Genomic DNA, 17,735 nt, shown 5'->3' with positions numbered 1-17,735 from the left:
ACCCTGGGCAAGTCACTTAACCCCACTTGCCTCGCTGAAAAAAAAAAAAAAAAGAAAAAAAAGAAAAGGTACTTTAAGAACTCTTCCCTAACTGCATTGCATTAGTAGGTTCATTTTTCCATTGAGTGATGAATATATAAACGATCTTCACTATTATTCAATTCTATATTTCTATTTAAGTAATGCAGAGAATTTTTGGTATTTATGATGTTTTCTGCCCTGAATTAAGGATTTGGTATGTGAAATTTAACTAGAAAATAATAAATGGGAGCCACAGTATATAGGTAACATTAATATTCTGTGTTACTAAACTGGAAATTTTCCAGATTTGTACTTTGTACAGAATGTGTTAATGAAATTATTTTGCTATTCTAATAATGTAAAATTCCTTTGGTTCACCCTGATATGTATAATATAGAGTATAATATCATATGTAAATTTTTTATACTCTATTACCTTTTCTTATCCTTTTAAAGGAAAAAATTGAATTAAACTAGCTAAAATTTTTCTTCTAATTGAAATATTTTGTGTGGTTTTGATGCAAATCTAATTAAAAGTAACACTTCTATCAGTGATTAATTTTTAATCACATAATTTCTGATGAAAGAAAACAAAAACACATAATTTTTAAAAATTCGGCAGATGAAAGCCATGACTTGATATGCCACAATAAAGGTATGCAAAAATTTAGCATATTAGATTTCACATTTTAATCTAAAGATTTTAAAGATTTTTAACAGAATTGAATGACAGAAGAAATATACTACAAACAACTCAAATCTTCTATGGTGATAAGAAATTTGAAAAGGTTGAAATGTTTGCTTTTTGTGTTGGCACATGAATACTCTTTGGAATTGCTATATTGCCCAAAAGAAGAAAGGGCGATTTTGTTAAAGTTAATGTATGTTTATTTAAAAAATTTTAAAGGAGCTGAAGATAACAGAAAGGAATATGATTGTTGATGGTAACACTCTTATAAAAATATTTTTAAATTCCTACATCTCAGTACTGGAATAAAAACTTTGAAACCAAAAATCTACTATCGGAAAAATTTATTAATGCTTAAGATGTTCCTCTGCATAAAACTTCATAATATTTTTTTTTTGGTTCAAATGTGCGATTTCATTAGTCTAAGTAACCCTCAGTGAGGAAACTCTCTCTACCAAAGAAAATTAGGAGCCATTCTACAACTTAGAGTCTAAGAGAGTTGTATAGTACACCAAGAGGAACAACTTGTTCAGGGTCAAAGAATCATTATGTTTAAGAGATGGGACTTGAACCTAGCTCTTCCCAACCCTAAGTCTTGCTCTCTGTTCACTATTCCACACTGTCCCTCACTGAAATGGAATTGTTCTTGAATTTTACGAGTGAGCCAGCCAGTAACTAGAAAACTGATAGCCTAATCAGTTATTTTCGTGGCTAAAATTTTGAAAAAAAAAAAACAACCAACCCTTCTTTAGAAGCATGAAACAATATTTTAACCTTTAGGACTCAAATGTCCTTTGACGGAAAGGACAATCCTGTGTCAGTCAATACATGAACACACCAAAATCCAGACTTGATAACAAATATAAACTGTTACCTCCAAATTCCTTTCTAGCAGGTGCAGGACTCCTACTCCCTTTAAGAGCATAAGAAAAGTATGCAGCACAAAGGAAAATGAAGTCAACGACAGAACTGGAGAGTTAGGAGAATCAGATGTTTAAATGCTACTTAAAACAATGCATTCATCATTTTAAGTAAATTATCTAGGAACTATACAAAAGGATCTAAGAGTTGTGGATAGCAGTCATTATATATATATATATATATATATGCATATACTTCCGATAATGTTTGTAACACTTTCCAGAGGTGTTTTCCTCAGAGAGGAACTTTCTTTTATTAAATATATATGTTTGTGCACATATACATATAACATTAATCTCAAAAATAATAAATTGTAGAGAAGTTACAGAACTAATTACATTAGGTAGAGATTGGTTTGCACAAAAAGAAAACCAATTCTAGATTTCAATAAGAAAATCTAGGTACCTAACCACATCTAATTACTGAAAAAAATAAACGTGTGTGTACACACACACACACACACACACACACACACACACACACACACACACACAAATAGGAGAGAAAAAGAATCATATTAGAAAAATCTAATTTGCAAACTCTCATCTTATACCTGGTTATGTCTTCTATATATTTCAGAAAAAGGCTAACAGAAAAGAGAACATATAAAAAGCCAGAGGTTTAAAAACAACCAATATACTATAATATAAAAGGACTGAGTGTACTTCTTGAAAAGCCTACTGGGATAGAAACAAATCGCTGGCACACACTATGTACAGTAGTGCAGTCACCTGAAGGAGGGGGTGGTCTTTGTGGTGGAGCTGGACGTGTAGGTGGGGCGACTGGACGAGGAGGAGGAGGGCGTTTGGGTTCCAAGCTCTGGAATGACTCTTTTTGTGGTACTGTTGGTTGAGTCTCAACAGGAGAACCTAAAATAACAACAAAATATATTACATTTGAAAAATTACTTTCTCTGACATGCTTGAAGACACTTTTTTTTTTTGGGGGTGGGGGGGAGGCTAATTCAGTAGGGTAGAAAAGAGCGAGATACACTCATTTTGCAAGTGGAAAAATGAAGGAACAGAATGACTAAAGCCAATTTAGAGTTGCATCCACCATCTAGGTCACTAAAGAACACCTATGAAAAAAATGGCACGGGAGGATTCTGGTGTTACCAAAGGAGTTGCTACCAAAAGTTCTACCAAAGGACATTGCTCATGGAGTTACTTAGCATGTGTGTCAGGCTCCTAAGACTTTCTGATGTGCTAAAAGTTCACTGACTTAGTTGACAATACAGGAGTAGGGGCAGCTAGATGGCGAAGTGGATAAAGCACCAGACCGGATTCAGAAAGACCTGAGTTCAAATTCGGCCTCAGACACTTGACACTTACTAGCTGTGTGACCCTGGGCAAGTCACTTAACCCTCATTGCCCCACCATAAAAACAACAACAACAAAGACAATAAAGGAGTGGCAGGCAGTGGAAAGCTCAATAAGAGACTGAGATTCCAGTTCTGTAACTAGTTTGGGTAAGTATCATCAAATTGTAACTTCCCTAAGCCTCAATTTCTTCACTGATAAAATGAAACAGACCAAGTTCATGAAGGTACTTTCCAGATCCAAAATTCTTTGGTTCTAAGATCAAATTCAAGAATAATTTAAACAAAAATATGTCTATCTTCTGAAGGTCAGTTCTGTTGTGTACATAAAATGAACAAGTGTAGCCCCAGAAAAGAACTGAGAAAATGTACTTCCTTCCCCTCACTATGGAGGACAAACGTGGTATATATGCTTTTAGCTGTGGTCAATGTGTCGGCAAATTTTGCTGAACTGCTTTTTTCTCCTCTTTTAAAAAATATGTTACAAAGGATAACTCATGGGAAGGGGAGGGAAAAGGTACATATTTGGAAATGCACATGATAAAAAATAAAAGCACCAATACAAATAAGATACATTTTTTAGAAATCTCTATTCAAGAAAATCTAAAAGTCACCTAAACATTTTAACTATTATTTTATTTCTAATTACTGGGTATCCTTTCAGTATAATGTATCTTCTTTGAGGGGAGAGACTTCTATCCTTGTCTTTGTATTCCCTAGACCAAATGTTTAATACATATTGGCTAAATTTGTTGTTTATTGAATAAATCTGTAGGGAAAAGGAGATAAAGCCCTTTTCTTCTTTTTTCTTCTTTTCTGTAAAGCATTAATTAATGGTCCTGTAGTTTCCCCTCTCTGCTTCTCAGTATCCTGGAACTGGTTACCTACCAAGCACAAAAGCCATGGTCTGCCTGACCTCCCAGGACTGACTTCTTTTCCGGCTTGGTTTCAGGTGAATAGGCTCCCAACCCTTCTCTCTGAATTTACCTTGTAAATGAAATCAGTAGAAATCTATAATACTGAGCTCCTTTCCCTCAGGAAAGTGATGGGGTTTCTTCTAATTTTCCCATCATCTTATAGTTCTCTTTGGCCAGCTAGTGACCTTTTTGTTTTGTTTTGTTTTTGTGGGACAATGAGGGTTAACTGAGTTGCCCAGGCTCACACAGCCAGTTAAGTGTCAAGTGTCTGAGACCGGGTTTGAACTCAGGGTCTCCTGAATCCAGGGCTGGTGCTTTATCCACTGTGCCACATAGCTGCCCTGTGACCTTTCTTAAAGGCAGGATCTTTGTACTCTCTGGGAGCAAGCTGTGGTGGTCATTCAATGTGGCAATGGCTTCCTCTTTTGATTCATCTGGTACTGATCTATAGACATCTTACTCTTCCCCAGAATGATTATAGTTTATTGCCAGGGTAGGAAGGAAACATTTCCTACTCTTCCTTTCTTATTCCTAAATGTTTTCCTCTTGAAAAGTGCATACAAAGAGAAGATCCTCATTTGGTAAAACCTCTGCTTCTCATGAAGTTTTGTCTCCTGCCTGTTTTACCATCTGGGCAGCTGGTGGTGCAGTGGATGGAGCACTGGGCCTAAGTCAACATTATAATAACAGAAAAGTAAATGCAAATGCAAATCACTGAATTTATAGTAGGATTACACATAACATATATCTGATAATAAGGTCAGGTGAAGGACTGAACACATGTAATGAAAGAATTAGATTCTGGTGATATGGATGAATTTCTTTTTCCCTGTGCATACCCCAGCTACAATTCTTCTTCTCCTACCTTTGGCCTTAAGAAAATAGGTATAGACACAAGGTATAAAGTACTATGCAGGTTATGCCAAAAGTACAGTTTGGATTTTTAAACTTAATAACTTAAAGTTGCACTAAGTCTTTTGGGACCCCCTGCATATTCCAGACCTTCAGTGGAAATTCTGAGGCAGCAGAGAGGGGTCTGTCTGATCTACTTTTTCACTACAGAAGGAAGAAACACACACAAGACTAAGTTAATGTACAAGGATACTTGCTCTGAGAAGGAATGGAAGGAACAGGAGCAACAGGAGCAACAGAAGATCCAGGAGGTCCGGGAGGTCCGGGAGGTCCAGGAGGTCCAAGAAGTCTTGTTGGACCTCGGCTTGGTCTTGCAGGAAGGGGAGGTGGAGGAGCGTCAGCTATTGTAGGAGACTGGCAGGGGCTGGATCGAGGGGAACAGCTCGGGGAGGTTCCAAGACTAGAGCCTGAAGCTGGTTGTAGATGCTGAGGAAGAATTTCTTCTACTTCTGTACTATAGTCATCAACATCACCTAAGGAAAAAAACATTAATTTTTTTACTAACAAACTGGATATCCTGCACTTCCATCAGAAATTAGTCTGTTAACTGAGATTGCAATTTTGTTTTTTCAAGTCTTATTTTCTGCAATCTTCCCATATTCTATGGTTCAAAGAGCTAAATTTCAGAGACCAGAATTTGAAGGACAAAATTACGCAAGCCAGCTATCAACTGCACAAATAAATACAATTAAACATGCAGGTTTATTTGAAACAAACCTAAAAATGACTTAATGAAGCTAATGGAATAAGACATTCTATATTTCAAATCCTTTTAGTTCTAAGCTTGACAAATTTACTTACAAAATCCTGTAAAGGCTAGGAAACAAGTTCAATTCTAGAAACACATTAAGATATATAGAAAGTTGTTTGAATACCATATATCAATAACCAATAGACTTATTACTAATTAGAATGATATAGTATTATAGAAGATAGCGTAAGGAAGCAAATGTTCAGCAGAACCTATGAATTTGAGAAGGTAAAGGCGTACTTACATTTCTATGTTATTTCTTTGTCCCACCCACCTTCTGGGTAAATAAGTTCTGCCTCAAACTTATGCAATGGTTTTATGCATATCATTATGTGTCTCCCTTACAGTTTAACCATTTCTTTTTTCTAATATTTTGATGGATTTGTGATTTTATTAATCATGCTAACAATACACATCAAGCTCATCCATGCCTGCCCATACTGATTACTTATTTGGGTAGTCTCATAAATACATCAAAAGGGATCACTTAATGGGCTATGAGGGGGAAGGTGGCAGTGGGAAAGAAGTGCCTTCCTTGCCATTTTGAAATTCATATTAAAATTAATGTGGTCATAGTGCCAACTTCTGGTTTTATCACAATAACAAAATAACATGATCTTATTTGTATTTTCAAATGACTCATTAGCGTTCAAATTAGGTCTCATTTTATTTAAAAAAGAATTGGAAAAAGAAATACAGTATGAAATAAAAACAAATGGACACTGCTAATATAAATCCCCAAAAAAAGCGGAAAAGAAAGAATAACAATGAATTCAATGAAATTTCTGGAAGTATCTTGGCACAAGTTTTAAAAAAAAAAAGCATTACAAAGAAGATACTCCTTTTTGATGAAGGGGAAGGAGCCTGCTGAAGGCAGCATGATATAGAAAAAAGACAACTAGCTATGGAGCCAAAGGACTTGGGTTCAAGTCCCACCTCTGACAATTACCTGTATGACCATGGGCAAGTCACTTCCTTGGACCTTTGTTTCCTTAACTATAAAATTAGAGGGTTGGACCAGTTGGCTTCTGTGTTCCCTTTCATTCTAGATCTATGATCCCATGAATGATATCGAGCTATAAAATGTACTTGTTCAATAAACAGACCTTCCATAACAAAATCTTCAGCAACTTCTGCATCTTCACCAAGCAAGGTTGAACTTGTTGATGATGGTAATACAATACTAATTTTCTCCAAATTCATTTCTTTTTCCAAATCAGCAATCCAGTTTGGACTCTTTAAGGTAATAGTTATGATTCGATCTAAAACCTGTATTTGAAGGAAAAATACAAATTTATCAACACAAAAATGAAATCTTCTGCATTAAAGATATCCCTCTCATGTCCCACTCTGGCCCTGCCCACCCCACTTTCATTGTGAACTCTAAACACTTGGACTCCTTCTGTAGCATTTGCTCTCCTTCTTCAAGGAATCCAGGTTTTCCTCTTCACTCCAACATCTTCTAAACATTCTAATTTCCCCTTCCAATTTCTTAATCTCTTTAATTCCTGAGACCTCCTTCACTACACAATGATTACACAATTATTGTTTACATAGTTGTCACACTCTTTATTGCATGATCCCCCTTTAAGTGTCCTATTTCAATGAATGAAATTTTTGAAATATTTTTATCATACCTATAACTTCTTATAATTCTATCTCCCCCTATACTTTATCTGCCCTTAACCTATTCTTCAATTTCACTAGGACTTCTTTTCTCTCTAACACTCAGGTACTCTCTCAAGCTATCACATCTCTTTCCTTCTTTCCCAATCTCAACCCTATAGTTAACCAGTTCATCTAATCTCAAATCCCTTATCCCCCTGGCCTATTAATGTTCATGCCTTGCCAAAATCTAATCCTGGAGACTCTTACCATATACCTTATCTGCTTCTATTCATGTGTTGAACTGGAGGAAATCATGCAACCAAGCTAACTAGGTTCTCCACAAATTCATATTATCTAATCTCAGAGGGTCTTCACCATAGCAAGGAAATATATCTTACTCCCTAATTAATTCTCTGTCCCATTCCCTATAGAGGCTGTTCTATATCTTTCTCCTCCACTCTCATGTTCTGGCCAGATTTGCCTCCTTTCTCTTCCTCAGTCATGATATGACATCTCCAGTTTCCATACTTTTGCACTGGCTGTCCTCCATGCCTGAAATGTGCACCCTTCTCTACTCTGCCTCATAGAATCCTCCCTCCTTCCCTTTTATGGGAAACCTTTCCTGATACACTCAAACTGCTAGCATCCTCTCTCCAAAGTATCCTGAATTTAACTGCTTTGGATAAATCTATTTCCTTCTGGCTCTGCGGCTATGGTCTTTTCTGAAACTAGCTTTTATAACTCCTTAAGTTGGTGATTTTTGTTATTTGTTTTGTTGTTGGGATTTTTTATTCTGTTTTATTTTAGCATTACGAATGGCTGCAAAAATTAGTTTTCAAAGGATAAAAATTGCAAGTCCTCTCAACAGCAATGGAAAGACATAAATAGGCTGCAGTATAATACCAAACTGTGCAAAAGTATTCTATAAAAGCTAATAAAAGAGATACATGACTAGAAAAAATAGATGGATTGGTCAAATAACATGAGTGAGGGATAACAGGTGAATAGTCTGTTGTTCCCCTGGTATCCACATGATATTAGGAAAAATAGAGAAAGCCCCCTGTCACAGAACAATATGGTACTTAAAAACAAAAACCAAAAAAACCTTGATGCTTATATAGCACTTTAAGGTTTACAAAGAACTTTACATATTTTCATTTCAATTAACAACTCTTTGAGTAGAATAGTATTCTATTCTCACATTATAGATGAGGAAACTGAGGCTCAGAGAGGTTAAAAGTGACTTGCTAAGGGCAGCTAAGTGGCACAGTGGATAAAGCACTGGCCCTGGATTCAGGAGGACCTGAATTCAAATCTGGCCTCAGATACTTGACATTTACTAGCTGTTTGACCCTGGGCAAGTCATTTGACCCTCATTGCCCTGGGGTAGGGGGGTGGGGGGTGGGGGGGTGGAGTGACTTGCCCATGGTCACAAAGTTAGTAAATTTCAAGAATCAGAATACAATCCAGGTCTTTCTGACTCCCAAGTGTACAACTCTTCTTCAACATGCCACATTACTCCCTGTGGGGGATTTCCAGGAAATCAAAGACGAGTTACAGAGGTTGGAAAATGTCAATGACTTATGAGCTATCTAAGTGTAGGGAAAATCTACACTGATACCATGGATCCATTGAAGTATTTCTTTTAAATCTTTTAGTGAAAGCTAACCTGTTTAAATATATGATGAATAATACTTATAAAAATGGCTTTTCTTCTATATTTCAACAGCTACTTATAAGTAGTAGCTTATGATACAAACCATTAATATACTAAAAATTCCATCAGACTGTGCCAACATAATAAAAAAAGTATTACTCAATTATTACCTTAAATATTACATAATAATGATAATGTGCCTATGTGTCACAGTAAATCCTTTTCTTCTGAGTATTTCTGGTCGTCTTCAGTTCAATCTAATGACAACATATTTCGGAAATTTACAATCTGACTGGAAGCATGAAGAATAAATTTATAGACAGCTAATTTGGAGAAGATGAGACAATTCTGTGTCTGTCAATAGTATGATTTGTGTCTGGTAAGTCAATAATATTCTTGAATAAAGAATAGTTTTGATAGTCTAATCACAATTTAATAAGCTACCAAAATTATTTATTGATGAAATTAAAAATTATTATCTATAAGAATTAGGGACATAATGATATAAACTGAGTTGAATGATTTTCTTCCTACCTTGCTTCCTTTTCACTATTTCATATCACCAGCTAAGTGCTAGTTGACTGCATATTCTATAGGTGATATACAAATGCCCCCTGAAAAATATTTAAAATTTTCAATTACACAACAAACTATAATGAAAGAAAACCAATTATATAAGAGGCAGTGTGGGGTAGTACAAAGAGTGTTGGACTTGGAAGTCAGGAAAACAAGTGTTCATATCTTACTTCTAATATTTTCTAGCTGCATAGTCATAGGCAAGTCATTTAATCTCTCAGGGTCTCAAATAAGATGATTGACAGAAAGTTATTTACAAACCTTAAAGTGATCTATTTATATATACATGCATGAGGAGATATATATATATATAGTCTGCTATTATTATGATACCCATATTTTCTTATTATGCAATATCAATGGCAGTTATATTTTATAGTTATGCTGTCAAGTCTGGTATGAGTCTGAGACTTGGAGATAAACAGAAAATATCTCTATTATCCTGTAAGACTAAGAATAACTATCTATTAATAATTGTCATGACTACATCAAATTAATATTTTTAAATCTGCTTAGGAGACCATTTCAGGATCCTTTAGAATCAATAAGATAGTGACTTATATAATATAAACATTTACTAAATTGAACAAAGGTTACATTACCTCTTTACCATTTAGGCTCAGAACACTCAGGGCAGAACTTCCTTCCAAAAATGTTACCCACATTTTGTTTTCCACAAACCTTTAAGATAATTATACAGAATGTCAGTTATCTTTATTGTAATAATCTGACACCTCACTGACTTATTCAGTATAAGTTTATGGTTGTATGAATACCAAAAGATAAAAACTTTTAAAAGGGAATTTTAATAAATCCTTAATTTCAAAGGTAACAGTTACTGGCTAAATATTAAATATGGTTCTTTATCATTAGGAAAAGAAACAAAAATGAAACAAAAATGAAAGATAGCTACCAGTCTTTTTCTTAGAGAAACACTTCTAGATTTGGAAATGCTTAGAGTTTTCTAAAGTTAGATAAAGAAAGAAATTAAGAGTTAAATGTGCAAACCATGGACATTTAGAAGGAAAGGCTTAAAATGAAAGCTGCTGAAGCAGATTATAATTTTTCTGATCAAAGCTTATGGTATGATTGCTATAAATGCCTAACTGTGGCCTTATGCAATGAGATAAGAACTACCTGATATTCAATTTGTTCAGCATAAAGCTAATAAGTTGAAACTTACTATCATCTGAACTATATCAAGTGCTTCAATTTTCTTCAAATCCTATGTAAATTTTCTGGAGTATCCTTCTGGATAACAGAAAAGAGTTAAACATATTCATGTATGCATGTATGTATGTGTATGTATATGTGTATGTGCTTGTGTATATGTATACACACACACACACACATACAAGGTTATAAAAACTGCCACTCTGGATCATACAATAGTCTACCTAGTAGATGGTATTCTATCTATAGTAAGAAAATCATATCCTCACATTCTTCAGTATTTCTCCCTAGCTTTCCTTAAAAATCTATGATGGTTCAAGCATCCTGTATTTTCAGCTTATCACTCTTTGGGGCATGGTGGTTTTTTTGTTTATTTGTTTGGTTTTTTTGCATGTTGGTTTTAAAGTTGATTACTTGTCACGTTTTTAATATTGATCTGCCTCTTCCAAGGTTTAACACCTCCCTGCCTCCCATCTCCTCTGGAATTCTAATTTTTTTTTTTGGCTGGGCAGTGGGGGTTAAGTGACTTGCCCAGGGTCACACAGCTAGTAAGTGTCAAGTGTCTGAGGCTGGATTTGCACTCAGGTCCTCCTGAATCCAGGGCCGGTGCTTTATCCACTGCACCATCTCTAGGGCCTTTATATAGAGAGCCCCGGCCTCTCCAGTCTTCCTTTAATCTCCATCCCCTCCCATACTCCCACACTCTGGTTTCCTTGTTTTTCCTTTTGAACAAAACATTCCATCTTCAGGTTCTGGACATTTTCTCTGGTTCTTCCCCTTACCTGGAATGTTCTCCCCCCTCATTCACCTCCTGGCTTTCCTGCCTCCCTTTAAGTCCCAGTTAAAATAAGACTGTCTATAGGAAGCCTTTCTTGATCCCCTTTAACTCTAGTACCTTCCCTCTGTGGATAACTTCCTATTTATCCTGTGAGTGTGTGTGTGTATCTTTTGTATTTGTATCACCAGTGCTCAGCATAGTGCCTGGCACATAGCAGACACTGTATAAATGTTTACTGACTGACTGAGATGATGTGCTTTGTGTGAGGAACAAAAAGGAGTCTAGTGCCACTGGATCCCAGAATACATGGAGGAGAGTAAGTATAAGAACACCAGAAAGGTAAGAAAGAGGGGGCAACTAGGTAGCACAGTAGATAGAGCGCCAGCCTTGGATTCAGGAGGACCTGAGTTCAAATCCAGCCTCAAACACTTGACCCTTACTAGCTGTGTGACCCTGGGCAAATCACTTAACCCCAACTGTCTCACAAAAAAAAAAAAAGGCAAGGAAGGGCTTGAAAGGCCAAAAAAAAGATTTTGTATTTGGTTTCGAAGGCAACAGGGAGCCACAGGAGTTTACTAAAAGTACAACAGGGGTGGGGTGGTAGTGGTGGTGGTGTTGGTATTGTCATGGTCAAGACCCATGCTTTAGGAAGGTCATTTTGACAGCTGAGTAGAGGATAGGCTGGGATAGGAAGATATAATGCAGGGAGACCAACCTGCTAGCTACCATAATAGCTGAGGTGAGAGGCAATACAGGCCTGCCCTAGGGTGACGGCTGAATCAGAGGAGAGAAAGGGACACGTATAAGTAATGATATGAATCAATGAAACTGTCATTTTGAGCTCCTTGAGAGCAGGCACTGTCTTAGCTTTCTTCGTATCTTCAGAGCTTAGCACAATGCCTTAAATGTTTTTGTTTTTGTTTTGTTTTGCAGGGAAATGAGGGTTAAGTGACTTGCCCAGGGTCACACAGCTAGTAAGTATCAAGTGTCTGAGGCCGGATTTGAACTCATGTCCTCCTGAATCCAAAGCTGGTGCTTTATCCACTGCACCTCCTAGCTGCTCCCTTAAATGTTTATTGATTGACTGACATGCCCATTTCTCTTTGCTTCCTATCTCTTAGCTAATACCTAATCAAAACCAAAAAGTCTTTTCAAAGTCTTAATGACCAGCTATTCAAAAGTCTTCAGGTATAGACTTTAAAAGTTATTTTAAAAATCTAAAAGTGTCATATCTACTTCTATATCTAAATAGTTATATATCCATAGAACTTAAGCTGCTAAGTCACATGACTTTTACCTTTACAAAAACCATGTTTAATTTTCCCATATTATGTTTAAGGGTGTGGGAAACCTATCTTTACAAACATGTATATGTGTATGCATGTCATCTCTAAATAAATAGTGACCATGTAGTCTAGCTTATTATTCTAGACACTGCTGATCTATTAACAAATGCCTGAGCAAACACACTTGAAAGAACTGAACTCACCTAGGAAGCCCAAAGTTTTGCTTATTGTAGTCGCTCTCTAAATATTATTTCACAGTTGGGAAAATACATTTTACAAATAAAGACACCCAGACACATGGCCTATAAAGGGCAGATGGTCAGGTTAGTGGGAAAGATGAGAATGGGAAATAAAAATTCTTGACCTCTGCAGCCTTTGACACTGTTGATAACATGCTTCTCCTTGACAGCCTCTTCTTTAGTTTTCCATGACTCCCTTTTCCTGGTTTTTTCTTCCTACCTGTCTGACCACTCCTACTTAGCCTCCTTTGCTAGATCTTCATCCAGGTGACAACCAATGCAAGTGGGTATCCCCCAGTACTCTGTCCTGAGCCTTCCTCTTTTCCCTCAATACTATTTCACTTGGTAATCTCATCAGCATCCATGGCCTCAACTCAAAGTTCTTCACAACTGGTCTTCTGCTACCTTTATAGTCTTCTTACTCCTCACTTCCCCACCTCCCTTCTCCTCTTCCCCTCCCTCCCACTCTTCGATCCAGTGACACTGGCTTCCTTAGACACTCCATCTTCAGACTTTAGGCATTATCACTTGCTATACCCCAATGCCTGGAACACTCTTCCTCCTTATTGCCACCACTTAGCTTCCTTCAAATCCCAGTTAAAATCCCATCTTCTATGAGGAAAATTCCTCAATCACCCTTAATGGTAGTGCCTTCCTTATACTGATTACCTCCAATTTATCCTGTATATGTCTTGTTGTTTGTATGTTGACTCCTCCTGTAAGCTCTTTAAGAGCAGGGATTTGTCTATCTATCTCCAGCACCTAGGACAGGGCCTGGCACATAGAGCTTAATACTCATTGACTAAATAACTTTAAAATTGTTCAAATTTAATACTTTACCTTTTAAAAAAAGTTATCATAATGATTTATTTACTGTCTATTAAAGTTTAATTCTTTGTATTTATATTCCCCATTGCCTAGCACAGTGCCTGGCCCACAGAACTAGAAATTCTATCTTAATAGCTCATGTCTAAGCTCTGGCATAGTTTTCACTTAAAAGTATATTCCCCCCAAAAATAAAATAAAATAAATTTTTTTAAAAAGTATATTCCCGGGGCAGTTAGATGGCGCAGTTGATAAAGCACCCGCCCTGGATTCAGGAGTACCTGAGTTCAAATCTGGCCTCAGACACTTAACACTTACTAGCTGTGTGACCCTGGGCAAGTCACTTAACCCCAATTGCCTCACCAAAAAAAAAGTATATTCCCAATTTTACTTTAAGCTTTAAGTATGAATTTCAGTTTTTAAAACTTCTAAATTTCTCTAGCAGAATGCCTTACTTTTAGTTTGAAACTACAAATTCAAGTGCTTAGTTTAGCAAGGTTACTGACAACTAAAAAGCAGCTTTCACATTCTTACTCCTACATTACATAGTCTAATTTATCCTGAAAAAGATAAGATCAGTTTAATCTGAAGAGAGTTAAAATGAAAAATTAATTAGGCCACAAATCATTAATTACTCCTGAATTATAATAAAAGCTTCATGATTAAATGATAATTAATAAATATTGCACTTACCTGATAAGGATAACTTCACCGTAGTTTGCAAATTGCTGAAGAAGCTCATCAATCAAGATATCATCGAAAAAATTATTTTCTGGTAATGAGCTTTTGATGGAGACCAATACTGTGCCATCTGGTGGCCCTTGGGTTGCAATGACTTCCTTATAAATATTTTGTCGTGCTTCAGCATCCACTTCAAATATATCTATATCGATCAGTGCAACAACAGGTCTTAAAATGCAAAGAAAATGAAACGTATTCAATCAGTCCTGGGAATATATTGAGGACACTAGAGGGAAAATAATTAGATTTCAAATTAGAATAGCAATAGGAATATTCAAGATATCTGAACCTGTGATCAGAAGTCTTCAGCTCAGCTCTTCCATAGTGCAGCAAAGTGCCAGGATTCCAAGTGTAAAGGACTTTGCTATCATCTCGAAAACTAGCATTCAGAAGATCCAAATCTTCAGCTGCAACCGCCATAAGCCAAAAACAAAAGAGCAGCTATTTAGATAAAATAGACTATGGAGTAGTAAAAAGATGTACTTTTGTTACAATTACATGTGTGACAGAAACATTCCTTGTCAGTTTAAACCCCACAAATTTTTATTAAGTGTCTATCAAAGCACTACGCTAGATGTTATGGGGCTGGGGGAAATCAAACAATAAGCATTTATTAAATGCCTACTATGTGCTAGGTACTGCGCTAGATGCGAGGGACAGAAATACACACAAAAAACGAAACAGTCATTACTCTCGAGGGATACATCATATACAGAATAGATATATACAGTAAAAATATAACATGACATACTCAGGGAGGAAGGACACAGGCAATGAGGGTTGGGGATCAAGAAAGACTTCTTGTAGCAGGCAGAGCTTGAGTTGTTTTAAAGTAGATAAGGTAATTTAAGAAATAGAAGTGAGAAGAGACACATGCCAGGCATGGGAAACAGCCAGTGCAAAGGCACAAAGATGGGGGTATGAGGAATACAGAGGCCAGTCTGGACACACTATAGAGTGTGGGAAGGGAAATATCATATGATAAGTCTAGAAAGATACATTAAGGGACAGGTTGTGAAAGGCTTTGAAGCCAAACTGGCATTTACCATTTATCCTGCTATTATCTTCCCTCCAACTTACCCTGAACATACCTCATATGTACAGTTGTCTGTATGTTCTCTCCCCCATTGGAATGTGAGTTCCTTGAGGGCAGGAATTATTATTATTATTATTATTATTATTATTATTATTATTATTTTGGTATTCCAGCACTTAGCACAGTGCTTGGTCCATAGTAAGCACTTAATAATGCTTGTTGATCCAAGAGGCAATAAGGAATGCATTGGATTTTTTGAGTGTATATACATGGCAATGGAGAATGGGGGTGAGGTAAAGGAGGAGTAAAATAGTCAGATCCGCATTTAAGGAAGCACTTTGGCAGCTGTGTGGAAGATAAACTGGAGTGGGGAAGACACTTGAGGCAGGGAGACAAATTAATATTACATAGTGCTTACTATGTTCGGGCACCATGCTAAATGCTCTACAAATATTGCCTCATTTGATCCTCACAATGACCCTGGAAGGTAGGTGCTAATACGATCCTCATTTTATAGTTAAGGAAGCTGAGGCAAACAGAGGTTAAATGACTTCCCCAGAGCCACACAAGTAGCAAGTGTCTGAGGCAAGATCTGAACTCAGGTTGTCCTAGCTCCAGGGCAGGTGTGCTATCCATTGCCCACATAGTTACCAATGCAATAGTTTAGGTGAGTGGTGACAAGGGTTTGAACGGTAGAAAGAAAGTGTGATAGAAAATGATTGTAGATGAGAGATCTTATGGTGGTAGAAATGAAAAGTTGGGGCAACTTGGATGAGGAAGACTGAAGACTTGAGGATAACACCAAGGTTACAAACATGGGAGACTAGATGAGTGTTGGTACCTCCCACAGAAAGAAGGAAATGTGGTACAGGGGTGGGTTTGGTGGGGAAAGATAATGAGATCTGTTTTAGACATGTTGAATCTGAGATGCCCATGGGACATCCAATGTCCAAACATACATTGTTTGACAGGGAGAGTACCTAGGTCTGGATAGAAAAATTTTGAGTGATCTGTAAAGAGTACCATGGGAGCTGATGTATTTACCAAAAAAGAGTATAAAAAAAGGAAAAAAAGGGGGGGAGTGGTCTAGGATGGAACCCACAATTAATGGATATAGTATATGATGATATAAAGTTAGGTTAAAACAGTCATTACCCTCATTTAGCTCACAGTCTACTAAGAGGAAAAAACCTGATGATTCACAGTAATATGTAAGTGCACTAGAGAGGTTTAAAACAGAATACTGTCTGAGTTCTGAAAGGGGGAGAAAGGGACCATATAAACATCCTGAAGGTGGTAGTATTTCAGTTGGATGGAGGGATGGGAACAGAAAAGGCACAGGAGAGGAAAGCCATTCTAGTCAGAGGGAAGAGCATTAATTCAAGGCACAGAGAGAGGAGCATATAGTAAGTGTTCAAGAGACAATAGGCTATATTGAAGAAAGTACCATGAAATAAGATTGAGGAGGTGTATATAGTAGTACCAAATTGTAGAGAGTCTTCAATGCCAGCAAAAGGATTTTCCCTTTACTTGATGAGCAGCAGGGGCACTGAGGATTTGAGTAGAGAAACATAACAAAATGTGTGGCACACTAGTCTGGTGACAGGATTAAAGACAGACTGATGTGGGGTAAGAAGGTAGGTGGGAAGATCTGATGTGAAGGTATTGTAAGAACATATTGACAGCAATGAGAGTATGCATGACAATCATAATCAGACAGTTAATTATTAACTCAATTGAGCTAAGGTATTATCTAGGGTGAAAATGGAAGATAAATTTCTTAGCAGGGAAAAACTCCAGATAGAGATAGCCATTGATTAATAACAGTATATTTTAAGTAAAGGTTGTATTGTTAGGCTTCAGTTAAGACTGTGTTATTCTTTAACATGATTTCAGTAAATCTGAGATCTTCTTAATGTGGGTATGCCCTATAGAAAGCATAGGGCAGATTACTCATGCCTTTCCTCCTGTGTGAATTCTCTTCCATGCTCTCTCATCAATCCTCCATAAATTATTTATCTATTATGTTGAACATGCTGGAAGCCTTCCTCTAGGCTTCTGAATAGTTTGTTGATGTCAAGATATAACTGAATGAAATAACTTTTGTTATATAACCTCTGACCACCTCAATGAAATTTCTTGGATGATTTAATGTTTAAAACACTAATACAAAGGCATATTTGGTATCTCTCAATGGGCCCACTAGATTGCCTACATTTCTGTTTCTTTAGTATTTTATGAAGTTCAGCCATATAGCATGACCAAAGGAATAGAGGATAAGGACGAGAC

General features: G+C 36.7%; 1 protein-coding gene across 8 annotated transcripts in view; it reads right to left on the bottom strand.

Annotated features, from left to right (window-relative positions):
* The window catches only part of SYNJ1 (synaptojanin 1), a 120,195-nt gene that overhangs the window by 18,177 nt on the left and 84,283 nt on the right, over positions 1–17,735 (bottom strand). For 6 of the 8 annotated variants that reach the window (XM_043995321.1, XM_043995320.1, XM_043995314.1 and 3 more), the window contains 7 exons: positions 14,700–14,817; positions 14,363–14,578; positions 9,971–10,049; positions 6,634–6,796; positions 4,974–5,249; positions 2,361–2,498; positions 1,583–1,621 (listed from right to left, as the gene is read on the bottom strand). In XM_043995321.1, coding sequence (XP_043851256.1) covers positions 1,583–1,621; positions 2,361–2,498; positions 4,974–5,249; positions 6,634–6,796; positions 9,971–10,049; positions 14,363–14,578; positions 14,700–14,817 — 1,029 coding nt within the window. The remainder of the gene's footprint in view (positions 1–1,582; positions 1,622–2,360; positions 2,499–4,973; positions 5,250–6,633; positions 6,797–9,970; positions 10,050–14,362; positions 14,579–14,699; positions 14,818–17,735) is intronic. The other 2 variants (XM_043995319.1, XM_043995318.1) reach the window with 1 other exon arrangement.

The sequence above is a fragment of the Dromiciops gliroides genome, chromosome 3 (assembly GCF_019393635.1).
Source record: "Dromiciops gliroides isolate mDroGli1 chromosome 3, mDroGli1.pri, whole genome shotgun sequence".
Lineage (NCBI taxonomy): Eukaryota > Metazoa > Chordata > Mammalia > Microbiotheria > Microbiotheriidae > Dromiciops > Dromiciops gliroides.
The sequence above is the reverse complement of the archived record's forward strand: the minus strand, read 5'-3'. Positions and strand labels throughout refer to the sequence as shown.